Here is a 13,106-nt window from a genome sequence, read left to right on the forward strand (position 1 = left end):
AATAACACTAAGATTTATACGCAGGTGCCTGTTGGTCATCGTCATTACTGCCATTCTCCTCAGTATGTCTTTCGTCAGTCTTCGACACAGGAGGTTTGGAGTCAGCATTCCTGAACTTTGGGATCTTGGATTCGGAGCTCTCACACCCTACACTTATCTCGTCCTCAATCTTCCTCAAAGAGACCCTGTAGGGTTGATAACCAATGTTCTCTTGGCCAACCTTCCTCAGCTGGTGCTTTCCATCATATACATCATGTACAATACCATGCTGAGCACATTTCTCGTACAGAGAGAGTTTAGCCGGATGTACAATCCCGAATTCAGAAAGCCACTGCGTGTCTCTGAGCCAGTTGGGATACAAAGGTCAAGCTATTTCGTCTCCCTTCCTTTGAGATATGGCATACCTCTCTACGCTAGCTCAGGGGTGATGCACTGGTTGATCTCGCAGAGTCTATTTTTAGCACGAATACGGGCTATCTCGGCGGATGGTAGTGATGATGAGGCCAATTCTTTCTCTACTTGCGGCTATAGTCCAATTGCAGTTTTTATTGGTGAGCTTGGGGTTTCTGTTGAAAATTTTCATGGTCTAACACGGACTGCAGCGATGTTGGCGGGGCTCGTGATCATTGTTTTCATCGTGGCCATCGGTTTTCGTCGTTACGACGGAACAATGCGAATGGTCTCGACAAACAGTCTAGCAATCAGTGCGGCATGCCATGTGTTGGAAGAGGATCGTTCAAGCGGATATCTTCTACCAGTTCAATGGGGGGCTATCCAGATGACAGGAGGGGAGGGGAAGTGCGCATTCACCACAGCCGCGGCAGACACAGTCAAAGTCCCACAACAAGGATTGAGATACAAGTGAGGACATAAGATTGAGACGTCTTTACTATCATCGGTCCGTAAGCAATATCAATGGCTTGGCAAAGCTTGAGTTGCAGATGATGCCGGGTGTCGGTCGGCATTTTTGAGGAGGCGAATCCAACATCGGCAAATGGGCGCACCCTGCAACTTACCAGTCTGGACCACACGTGCATGGATCATGAAGCTTATATGCGATAGACTCAATTAAAACTTCGGTGCCGCGTGAATGAGTCATCAGATACTGTAGCCGAAGTAGATGAGCAGAGTCAAATTTATGCACGCGAGAGAGTCGTGGGGTTTCGGCACATGTTTCTGAAGGGAGCCAGCATTCGCATAATTCTGAAGCTCAATATGTTCATCAGCCTCAATCAAGCATTTCTCAATTTGAGCCCCTGTGTCCATGCAACTTATTCTGGGTTTTGAGTCTCCGCCAAAGAGTAGCATCTGGGGTGAGTTTTCTAATCCACAAGTTGTAGGTTTGTGGCTTAATCTGACTGCGCCTTTCCTATCGTTATCTAATATTGAGAGGCTGATGTTGATGTTTTTGTACGATGTGTAATCAACTTCATCAGATGAACTCAAATCAAATACGAACATGACACTAGGTAGCGAAAGTGACAAGCGCGATGGTATTAATTATTCTGATCTTGACTGGTCTGTGCCCTCACAGCGATTTTCTCATTCAGCTAGTTGGGGTCCTTGGTGTTGCTTGCTCATCCATGGACAGTCAGCGTAGTAAGATAGTTGTGACGGCGGACCAAATAGCTCGGTGAGCCTTCATACTGCATGAACGCCTTAGGAGTATTCGCGTCTATCAAGACGTTATCTCTCGACGTCGTCCCCGCAATGCCTTTGACTAAAGACGCATGCGACACTCAGCTTGTCTCGCCAAATCCACCCCAATATCGTGGGGCAAAGTCTTTCCATCGATGGCTTAAACCTACTTTTCTCCTGTCCCAATGCTACTGAACTTGGGGTGCAGAGGACGCACGCCAAGCATCCAACATTCAATCGGCCGCTCTGGAAGCATGACTGATGCGTACATTTGATGACGGCTTGATGTCGCTTTCGCTTTCTGCTACATACCTATGCATACGCCGCTGATTCGGCACAATACTTTTCGGATTTCTCTACATGACATTCATAGTGGCTCTGTTCGTGACCGGTATTCACCGAGGATGCCGCCTAACCAGTGACCCATTACTCTACTGGCAAGCTCATCATGCCAGCCTTTGCGCAGAAGTATCAGCACTTCCATGATCCATCGTACATCAGAGTTGAGAAGCCGTGCAGTAGTTCTCGGATTTACGAGTCAACTCTATCCCGTTCCCGCCAGAAAGCATCCGCCACGTTGAGCTCTGTTGAAACCTGAAACAACCGAAGAAAGATCCTTCAGGATTTCTTAAAGCGCAATTTCACTTTCAAAAGAATGATTTCCCGAAGATGCCGCCTGCTTTCACTTAGTAATCCATGCTGGTGGTTGTTGGATGCCTGTCCCCTGACTTCGGAAAGTTTACCCTAGTGATCGACCGGGAGATGTGTAAGCTAAGAATAGAGTTGGTCCAAGCATTTCGGCCAAGAACGACAGTCGTGTTCGTGAACCAGCTTGCTTTCCAGTACATGGCCGGTGACCTTGACCGGGAAATCCTTCCCCATGCGATGATGAAGATCGCATAAGTCGTGAAATCACACCTAAACGTACAGCAATTGTGGAATCGTATCGGCCTGTTACGTAAATGAGCTCCAACTGATCCGATTGCGCCAAGTCGGTTACGAAGGGTTATTATCAAAACCCAATTTCAGAGAGAATATGAAGACCAAAGGAGGGGTAAATCAGGCGATCTTTCCGGGGTTGTTTCTTTCATTCATTCTGTTTTGACAGTTCGAAAGTTAGAATCGCTCAGCCGTTGAGAATATGCATAATGCCAAAATCCTTCGATCACTTGGGCAAGTCATCATTGCCAGTGTTTCCATACAGCATTCACGTCAGGGAACATCTTCAGTACGTGTATCTTAAGGATTGTTTTAACCAGTTCAGTCGTGATGTTCATCCTTATCAGACATGAATCCTCGGGTGTCTCATTCCTACGTCTGTCATCTGTCAAGAACGTTCAGCCAATACACAGAGATTTAGGGGGAATAGATCGGATGACCTAAACTTCAGGCGGCTCTGCTTGGCTATGCAAACACACATTTTATTTTTTCGGATCTTCGATTGCTTCGCCTTGCATGATTTAAACTTCAAAGATCATCGCTTGTTGTGGACGGTACCCTGAACCTGGCCAACCCTGGCGTGGAATCTAGAATTCCAACCTAACTTGTGTTCATGGATATTGATGAATGATGGTCGAGACTATGAGGCTGTGGGTGTAAGCAATTAGTAAAACCTCAACTCAGGGGGGCTGGTTGAATATCCAGCGACCAAAGCGGATACGGACAGTAAGAGTACCGTCAGCCATAGAATCATGATCATCTACGTGTGATAAATTACAGGTATAAGTACTCTGCGAAGATCCGCCCAATCCACCATCCTTTTCTTCTTCATCTCATCCAGCATCGTCTTGGATTCGATTGAACGGTGCATCTCTTTCCGTCAACACATTTCAGATTTTGCTTCAACTCCATTAGTATTCTTTTCACCTCGTCACTATGCATATCCCGTCTTTCCGTCAGGCTGCCACCGTTGGCATGGCCGTCTATGCCATCGCCTCTATCGCTGCTCCAGTCGCCGAGCCTGAGCCTATTGATGCAGCTGAACTTACGGAGGTGAGTAAACCAACTCGGCCTGCGGCTCTGGAGGTCTTCTTTGCTGACAATCAGGTGATTAGCGTGCCCCCGAAGCAGCTGTAAGTGGTCAATTTGATTATTTGTCTCTCGATTCCATTCCTCGGTGAACATTATTCGCTGACCTCTTTTCTCATCACCAGCCCAATGGAGACGTGTTCTCTGTAAGTTTATCCTCATCTAGAAAAAGATTCATCAGTACTGACGACAAGAAAGACTCTCAGTGATGCTGTCGTCGCACGCAACGAAGCTAGCATGAACGACGATTTGGAGGCACGCGACAACAAGAAAAACGAGAACAAGAATGATCGCGGTCGAGATGGATATCGTAACTGCAGGAGAGGTGGCAGAGGAGGCAGAGACAAAGATTGCAACGGATACGGCGGATATGGCGATGACGATGACTACAACTCCTACGGCAACGGGCATGGAGGCCAAGGTGGAGACAACGGGTATGGTGGTCGCGGCAAGGGACACGGCCAGCAGAAGAACGACAATAAGGACGATCAGCAGAACGGAAAAGATCTCGGCAAGCGTGGAGATGTAGGAGATTATGGCCAGGAGGGAGGAGAAGGAGGATATGGTAACAAGGGTGGTGGTTACGGGAAGGGTGGTGGCTATGGAGGTGGTTATGGAGGTAAGGGAGGCGGTTACGGCGGCGGCTACGGTCACGGAGGAGGATATGGTGGTGGTGGCTACGGCCATGGAGGAGGATATGGCGGAGGATATGGTGGAGGCTACAAGAAGGGCCCGAAGAAGGGCCCCTGGCGCCGCGATGTCGAGAACTTTGGTAGCCCCGACCCCTGGGATTTCTACGACAACTGAACACCATTTCGAAGTCCTCATCGAACGGATGGTAAGACACTTCTGAACAGGTCGCAGATTAGTTTTTCTTTTGGTCGGTTTTTCTATCTGCTACGGAGGAATTTGGCAAAAACATCTCGGGTTTAGATTCTCTGTACATAGTTGAATGTCAATCTTGAATACTTCTTAAAATACCTCCAAGGCGATGAAAACGAATGATACAAGCTCGATTCTCCAGCCAGGTTTCCATCATGCGGAAGTTACCAAATAAATTGACTTAAATCATGCTCAACGAGCCAAGTATGCTGCATTGCTCGTTAGAGTCAAAGTCATAGGCTACCCTAGTTTGGTTATCCTGCATATGTAGAATTTGTCGACCCTGATTGGTGAATGCTGGCCAGTAAGGCACACTGGTTGAGAGGTTTGCGGGATTGGGATCAAGATTGATGGTGAATGCTGCAACGTATTCTCGCAAAGCATAAGCGAGTGTAGCATTTCCGCCAAACAACGTAGTGCCAAGAGTAGAAGTTCCGTCAACTGTGTCAGATGGTTTTAGTAGTGTGCGCAGGACTATCAGGAAGGAGAGAACTCACAGCTAATGTCCTTGGACCACAAGTATGATACCGTGGCCCCATGGAGTTGCGTGCCAGCCTCAAATACCATTTTGAAGGCTTTCTGTCCAGCGTCTATGGAAGCTTGAACGATTGTGGTTGGCGGACAGTCGACCACTGAGGCCCCAAATATAGCTTGTCTCTGAACATAAGGCACGGAGACATCGAAGCCCCCTGTCAAAGCCTTGAACCAGCCAGCTGATTTGATCAGGGGTCCATTGTACACACTTGTGAGATACAGGTCCACAACCTTTTCAATGACTGAGTGAGAAACAGCTTGCCACATGGCCTTGAGATCGGCAATAAGCTGTTCGTGGGTCGATAGACTGACAGAAGTGGAGTACGGTTCCTCAAACATGTCGCGGTCGACAAGCACAGGTACCTTGGTAAAATTCCCTGCCTTGAACTGTCGAGCTGGCAAGTCCATTACAGCGTCGTTGTCAATTGTCGGGCCGTAGTAAAACAGACCATAAACTGTTTCCGCTTCATTGAGAGCAGTCTTCCAAGCTCGCCAAGCTGCGTTGTTCAGAGCCGCCGCTGAGAGTCCATGGAGACAGCTGAGGCTGGCACAGGAGCTGGATTCGAGGACCCGCTGATACTGCTTTCTCACCCAAGTGCGGTTGTACATTGGAGACCACCAAGCATACTCGGGGATAGCCGCACGAAATGGAGGAGCCTGTCGGCCACCGTGCAGCAACATTTGCATGCTGACAGAGCCGCCGCCAGCACTGCCACCCATGATCGTGGCCTTGTCTGGGTCACCGCCAAAATAGTGGATGTTGCGTTGAACCCAGTTGAGAGCTTCGCGCTGGTCAAGGAGGCCAGCGTTTGCAACACCTGAAGCCTGGATTTCGTCTCCAGCAAGGAAGCCGAAAGCGCCTAGGCGATACTGGATAGCAACAAATATGATCTGCCCTTGAGCCTGATGAACGACAGCATCCCCTTCGACAGGTACGCCTGCAACATATCCTATGGTTTCGTCAGTTCAATTTCAATATAGTAATTTAATACCACTACGATTGGGAGAAATCTCACCTCCGCCATGAATATTCACAAGAACAGGTAGTCTGGTGGAAGCAGGCTGTGAAGGAACCAGAACGTTCAACAGAAGACAATCTTCTGACTCGTACGACGCAGTGTTGTTGGGTGCAGTTGATCCAGAAATCCAAGGGGACTTATCAATAGCGATGCACCGAGGCCCGGATACGGTGGCATCGATAATGGGCTTTTGTGCAGGCCAAGGCTTGGAATCGACAGACTCAGGCTTGCTCCAGCGTTGCTCTCCTGTAGGCGGCAGTGCATACCGGATGCCGAAAAAAGAGTTGATACTTGAGACACTTCAGCCACGTCTGATTAGAGAGCTGGGAAAGATAGCCATACCCTGATGTGGTGTTACCAAGACCGATGTAACGGGCATAACCCAGATCAACCTGCGGAGATTCTGGAGAGCCCTTTGATAACTTGACATGACATAGAGCCACGGTAAAAATCAAGAAATGGGTAGAGAACCTCATTTTTGGTTTGAAAGAGTGGCAGCTAAAAAAGCAGTGAATGGACAGAACGCTGTTTCACTAAACACTTGTATTAAGAATAGTAACGTTTTGTGAGAAATATTTTAGTAAAAATGGCAGAAAAGGGAAAAACCGACGGAATGAAAGCATATGTACGGTTTCGAAGTGCTAAAGCTGCGAAAATGGGGTTCCACGAAGATGTCTTCACCGAATACGAATCCGCGTTTACGCGGAGGCCAAAGTAAATTCAACGAGATTAGTGTTATGCATAGCGTTATGGGGTCTGTATGTTATTCCGCATTATCTCGCTCTACTACGCATTTTGTGTCGTGAATGTCAGTGAGAGATTGAAGTATAGTATAAGGGAGGAGGCCTCAAAAGCATGCCAATTACGATGAACTAGATGAGGCGTCTAGTGATTTGGTCAAGAAATGAAGAACTATAATCGGTATTGACCAACAGGTTGAAGCTCAGTCCCTTCGTATACAATATGCCTACGAAACCGAATACGCGGGTGTCTTGTCAAGTGGTAATGATCCCGACCAGGGGTTTTCACACCTTTCTCCCCTTTTGGGACTTTCCATTTCTCGCTGTTTTCCATTATACCGTATACGGCGGCTTCATTTCGCAAGACAGTACCCTCTGCAGATTGATTCTCGGGTGCTTAATCTAGTTGAAAGGCACCTTTAAGCATGATAGTGTGGAGCTTTTTTAAAATTGATCTCCCAAGAGCTCTTATACGATGGATGCTTACGGGGTGACTTGAAGCCCTTCCCATGCAGTTGACTAATGTTTATCATCTCCATTGAACCCGATAACTCCCAATTACTGGCTGTGTAGCAGAATCCTACGATAGTATGGAAATTACTAGGTATGATGCAACATTCATCTCAGGGAACACAAATTTGAAAGTTCCTTAGGGTATGAACAATTTACGACAGAGTCCCTTCCATTGTCAACTCCTCAATGTTTCCTTTGGTGAGATGTTTTGATTTCTATGATGAGAACGCCGAAATCCGATTTCGCACATAGTTTCGTACTCCGTACACTATCCGGCTAAGTCGACTCTGGTCATTACACAGCTCCTCAACAAAAGCAAGCTTCATCATCAATGTATGGATTCCAGACCCAATCACTCAAGACAGCGTATCTACCTTGGCTTCCGTGAAGACAGGTGTCCCGAGATCCAGATCAATCAAAGGCGGCAGGGTAGCTAAGGCGCGCGCAAAGTCTACATTAGGCGACAAACCTTTGCGGCCCTGGCTGGAGAGCTGCCTTGGAAGTTGACCAGTAAGATTGTGGATAAGGAACACCGCCAACGTCCGAATCTCAGAGGCTTTTACACAGCCACGTTGAGTTAATAAATAACATGAGTTACGCAATTTGTTAGCGCTTCCATCGAGAAGTACCCCCTTGGCTGATTTAAGGCTCTAGCTAGCGAGACCGAGGTTGCGATATATCAAGACTAATGAAGAGGATCTCATGCCCGTCGTCTCTCATCTCTGCCCAATGACAATAATTGTTCCTGACCAAGTAGCTTTGCATTAATATATAGAACTCGTCTCCGCCTACAGAAAGGCAGAATAAACATCTGGAATCCTGATTGGAGGGCAACACTGCGCCCCCAGCCGTGGCGCAAAAGGTCTCTGCAACCTGCGTGCTAAATCCCGTGCCAACTCACAACCTTGATGCGCCTATGTCCATCAAGTTTAAATTAAAAGCCCACTTAACTTCAATATTCAAGTTTGCCGGGAAAGAACCTGCAAACGCCATCCACCATTATCTCTGCTCACCTTCAGACCGCTGACCTTCACCGACAGAATGGTCCAAAGCCAACATGTACCATATCCTCCAAACCCTCCCATCTTGAAGCACCAACCGCCGAGCGTTCAAGCGCCGGTATATAGATACTGCCAGACAAAGTGGGAATCTTCATTGGGCGAGCACCTCGTCGTCCACGATATCCTCCAGAGTTGCTGGAACTGCATCAAGTTCACCGCGTTGACTCGCAAACGACTGGACTTTTGGACATGGCTAGAATCGGCTATGCAAGTCTTTGGGAGAGTTGATTTGCGCGTGGTGGATTTTATGCGGGGGATGGACCCGGTGTACGATGCCGAACACGACGCTGAGGTATGCCAGCTCAGGAAAATCATGCGCCAACGTTGGCCTGTCATCGAAAAGCACTTTGCCTGGATCTTTGGCCTCACTGTCGACGGCGTCCAACTCAGTGAGCTGCAGCCCGTGGCGGAACAACACTCATATACCATCACGAATACCCAACCGAACGCAATGGCCTCCAGGGTGGCAGATATGCGTATTTCTGTGGCTGCTCCGCCGTTCAGCAGAGATGAGTCCTTGAGAAGGGAACTGTACGAGTTTGCGCTCATCATGGAGAAGAATCTGACGGATGCTGATGACCGAGCTGAGATTGCATTGTTTCCAAACGTCAATCGTGGGTTCTAGACCATGGTATGTGACCTAGGTATCCTCCTACCACCCTGGTGTCTGACGTGGGCCCCAGGATGTCGGCCTATGTGTACGTCTTGTACGAAGTTGGGTGAAGAAGTGCGTGCTTTTCACATCTCGGAAGTCCCCGATAACGGTATCGAAGAGGAAATAGCGATAAAATAATGACGAAATGCACTTATGGCCGATAGAAGTTCAAAGAAAAGGACTCAGGGGGCACAGCGATGGAGGCAGATCATACATCAAGGAGTCATCGTTAAATCGCTCAGACTATGTGGCAGGCTCTCCTAGCATGCTAGCATTAGTGTCTGAAGATATTGAGCATGGACGCTCTGAACGATTCAGCTTACTTATGCGACGAGAATTTCCTCACATTCTTGTGATAGCTTGTCCCATGCTGACTTCAACATTCTTCCTACGCCACCCCTTTCCACAACTGGCACTCCATTCAGATTCAAGTTGTCCTGTCGGTGAATCAGCATGACGTTGACTACCTCCCATGGACTCATAAATCTAGAGGCGCTTGTCGAGAGCTCTTCGCTTGAGAAGCAGTAAGCATCGGAAAGGATTGCAAATTCGTACTCGTCAGAGAGCCTTTGCCGATGGTCTTGTGGCATCAAGATGCTTCCCAGCCATGGCTCTGGATCTCCACCCTCGGCCTGAACCACACCTGTAATACCAAAACGGACAGGGTGTGGGCCATCCACTTCCGGCAACGCCGGGGGTCTAAGAGCACCACTCTGGTCGTGAAGAGTAAGCTTGAATTTTCCAGTGCGTGTGCGTACTCGAAGATGACATCCGGGTGTATCGTCTTCATTGATCTCAACACATGCTCCCAAACTCGATGGGCGAACCCTGTCCGATGGCTCGTCCAACGGAGGGAATCCATTCCAGTCCGCAGGGTCGTCAAACCTGACAGCTCCAGTCCAACCGGCCCAAGCCCAGGTCGGATAAACTGGTGTTGTAGTGTTCCAACGGTAGACTCGCCTGAGTTCCTGGCGAGGCTGCCATAAAAGGGATTGAAGAAGCATGTCACCTGCCCACGCCCCCCATATGAAGACATCGCCATATACATTGCGGAGAACGTTGAGAATACCCTCGAAACCATTGACTCGGTCATCAGTGTGACTCATATGTCTTGAGGTATACTCTGTCACCATGCGGTAGTAATACTCTTCCGAAATACCGAGCCGATATTGACTCCGTGGTGTTAATGTCGGGTTTTCCTCTCCCCTTGAAAGCATGATGTCTTGTTGTGAAGCACTCTGAATCACTCCTGGCTTGAGCATGTTGAAGTCCTCGCTGCAAGTCATTTGGCCGCATTGAAAGTAGACTGTGTCTCTGGTGAAGACGAGCAACCTCCGCGAAAGAAGACGTTCCTGGTATGTCCATCCTCGAGAGTTCCAGTAAATCTGTTGGACACCATCTTCGAAATCGGGCATCAGTGCAAGCAGGATAAGGTCGTCCGAGTACCTCGCGGTATTCTGGATTTTGCTACGACTGACTCCACACACCCCCGCCAGTCTGGCGTTTGCATCCGTGCCGCTTGCTGCAGTGACCGTAACAGATGCTTTGCTGTAGATGACATCCATGAGTCGAAGTTGGACTGTTTTGTCGTCTCCGTCGCCTCTTTCGTCTTCGTCGCCTCTTTGAATGATGCAAATTGAGTCTGTCCAGAGGTAGCGGTAACCCAACAGTTTTGTCAATTTCATGGCGTCTTGAATCGTCTTCGGAAACTTTCCTTCATACTCCGTGAGTGAGCCGGGCTTCATGAGATTAAGATAGTTGTCCATCCCAAGCGTGAAGACTTCGACAGTGCCCCAAACGTAACTCAAGGCCACAAACTCCGGCGGGGTAGACGTTTCGATGAGACAATTTGTTTCAAGATCCAGCAGCCGGATAAAAGGCTCAACATGCCACCGACGGTTATGCGATTCGGGGTTTCTGGGCCAGCACACAACATGATGGCTGTCCTGGCAGGTCTGGAGCCACGTTCGCAGGAGATCAATGTTGATGAAACTTTCATCCACCGTTCGCCCTTGGAACATGTCATCCTGGCCATTGTCTGCCAGCGGCACGATATCAAACGCGTCGAAGGCATCTTCCCAGCCTACCATCTCAGGCGCAATCCTCAGCCGAAGAGTCGTCATCGTGGTGACGGCCTGGGTCGCGGGATCCACCTCCTCCAAGACCGCGTCGGGAACCCAGCATCCCAAGACCTCGACCTCACGCGAGAACGCGTCCGTCGAGACGGAGTTGGCAATCAGTTTGCAGAATACGCAATAATCGCCTCGTTGGATGACCTCTCGAAGCGTTCCGAAGTGCCAATCAGGCGGGAGCTTCTCTGCCTGAGTCCTCGCCGCGAAGTCTGATGGCTTGAGGTTCATGATGCGGTGTCTGGAGCAAAGATGCGATGTCGGATCTTCAGGCGGGATGTCAATCTCTCGATCCCATGCGCGAGAACCACCGGCATGATCTTCAGGCTGGTTTCTACTGGTCGGACCACCTAACGATATCACCATATTGTTGAAAGAGAATGAGGACTATGGTGGATGTTTTTGCAAGGTGGCCCTGAGATGTGGCGTTGGTGGTGACGAAGATGGAGTGTCAGACGCGTTTGTGAAGTTGCAGGCGATAGCGGCGATCCTTTGGTTGGTGGCGCCGGCGTTAGTAGGGCCAGCGCACACCTACAACACGGGTTCGCCAGGTTGTTAGGCGCGGATTGAGATCGTGAGACAAGGCACTCCAACATAGATGCCCGATGAATAAAATCCCCTGAATTTATCTGCATCGCCGAGCATAGAGGCAAAATTGAAGGTTGGAGTGTGAACTAATCATTCGCTATTCCCTCAGACGGCATGCGCTATTGAATCCCTGGTCTCGCTGGAACGAATGGGCTCGCTGTTCTAGTTGCGCCCTCGTCATGTAGTCAGAGCTGAGGTGAATCAGATGTCCGCACTCTCCAACGAATAAATCGAGAGAAAAACGTCCATTCGCTTGATTTTTATCATCTATCATGGCCGACGAGCTGATGGACGGGTTAACTCGAAGTCTCCTTCGGCAATCCCTCCGCCAGCGCCGCAGCAACATCATCAACGGTCTCACCCCTGGTCCTCCTTCCAACCTTCTCAGCGCCCAACACAGCATCATCTGCCATGGCCTGGTAAAGCTCAGCCATGGCTCTGAATATGTCGGCCTTATTCTGGAATCCGCCTTCGTCGCGGTGAGTATCCGAGATCTCCTCCATCTCCCGCACCCAACGGTAAGACTTTGGCGGCACCAAAGGAATAGACTTCTCGGCAAAATCAAGCAAGCCAGGCGCGGCCTCCTTCATCTCTTTCCGCAGCTCATCGACAACACCAAGCGCCGAAGCAGTCGTGAACGCCTGGATCCCAAGGCCCATGAAGCCCTTCGTCGTGGTCGCGAAGCACATCTTCAATCCGCTGGCTGCGCCGACATCCGGGGAGATGTGGCGCATGTTCAGGGTCTGGGCGAGCTCGGGGCATGCCTCGTTGAGAGAGTGCTTCCCGGAGGTCGGCATGCTTGGGACGTACCATGTGCCGCTGAGGCCTTTGAGCTTTGGCGGGCCGCCGATGATGCATCCGTCGACGAAGCGGACAGGGCTCTTGGCTTCTTCGAACATGGCTGCGATCTGCTTGCATGTAGCGGGCGATACGGCGTTGAGATCGGTGAAATACAACGGCTTCTCAAGTTTTGCTCCCAGTGAAGCCTTGTTGATGCGCTGGGCGATGCTCATGGCATCTCTCGGCGGCGCAACAGAGAAGATGTAGGGTCGCGACTGCACCAGGTGGAGGTCGGACGTCAGGACCTCGACATTGGCGCTTCGGGCCCTGTCAATTGTTGCTTGACTGCCGAGCTGTAAGCTTCGTTGCCGAAATATTTATCAAATAATAGCATACCTTCTTCCTTCGCCGTTCGTGGCGACCGAGAAACCCCTCGAGACCAGCAGTTTGGCGATGCCCATGCCCATGTCTCCGATAGAGAGGATGCCGATCTTCGGCAGGGAGAGTGCCATGGTGGGCAGTGCTGCCGTGGGCGACGT

At 49.7% G+C, this 13,106-nt stretch overlaps 5 protein-coding genes across 5 annotated transcripts; 2 read left to right on the forward strand and 3 right to left on the reverse strand.

Annotated features, from left to right (window-relative positions):
- Positions 1-3,513: 3,513 nt before the first annotated feature.
- CGCA056_v001895 (uncharacterized protein) lies at positions 3,514-4,473 on the forward strand (the record flags this gene model as incomplete). Its single annotated transcript, XM_037317154.1, has 4 exons — positions 3,514-3,630; positions 3,693-3,710; positions 3,792-3,812; positions 3,865-4,473. 4 exons carry the CDS (start codon positions 3,514-3,516, stop codon positions 4,471-4,473), a joined length of 765 nt encoding a protein of 254 aa, XP_037184750.1.
- Positions 4,474-4,729: 256 nt separating this feature from the next.
- On the reverse strand, positions 4,730-6,577 carry LIP1-5 (Lipase 1; the record flags this gene model as incomplete). Its single annotated transcript, XM_037317155.1, has 4 exons — positions 4,730-4,989; positions 5,046-6,032; positions 6,099-6,391; positions 6,444-6,577. The coding sequence occupies 4 exons, from the start codon at positions 6,575-6,577 to the stop codon at positions 4,730-4,732; spliced, it is 1,674 nt and encodes a 557-aa protein (XP_037184749.1).
- A 1,818-nt stretch (positions 6,578-8,395) lies between these two features.
- On the forward strand, positions 8,396-9,040 carry CGCA056_v001897 (uncharacterized protein; the record flags this gene model as incomplete). Its single annotated transcript, XM_037317156.1, has 1 exon — positions 8,396-9,040. One exon carries the CDS (start codon positions 8,396-8,398, stop codon positions 9,038-9,040), a length of 645 nt encoding a protein of 214 aa, XP_037184748.1.
- A 353-nt stretch (positions 9,041-9,393) lies between these two features.
- Positions 9,394-11,430, reverse strand: CGCA056_v001898 (uncharacterized protein; the record flags this gene model as incomplete). Its single annotated transcript, XM_037317157.1, has 1 exon — positions 9,394-11,430. The coding sequence occupies one exon, from the start codon at positions 11,428-11,430 to the stop codon at positions 9,394-9,396; it is 2,037 nt and encodes a 678-aa protein (XP_037184741.1).
- A 653-nt stretch (positions 11,431-12,083) lies between these two features.
- Y7SR (Uncharacterized protein) lies at positions 12,084-13,079 on the reverse strand (the record flags this gene model as incomplete). The annotated part of the gene is made up of 2 exons (XM_037317158.1): positions 12,084-12,912; positions 12,964-13,079. 2 exons carry the CDS (start codon positions 13,077-13,079, stop codon positions 12,084-12,086), a joined length of 945 nt encoding a protein of 314 aa, XP_037184740.1.
- Between the last annotated feature and the right edge of the window lie 27 nt (positions 13,080-13,106).

Source organism: Colletotrichum aenigma (genome assembly GCF_013390185.1).
Source record: "Colletotrichum aenigma strain Cg56 chromosome Unknown KSG_Cg56_contig01, whole genome shotgun sequence".
In the NCBI taxonomy this organism is placed as follows: domain Eukaryota; kingdom Fungi; phylum Ascomycota; class Sordariomycetes; order Glomerellales; family Glomerellaceae; genus Colletotrichum; species Colletotrichum aenigma.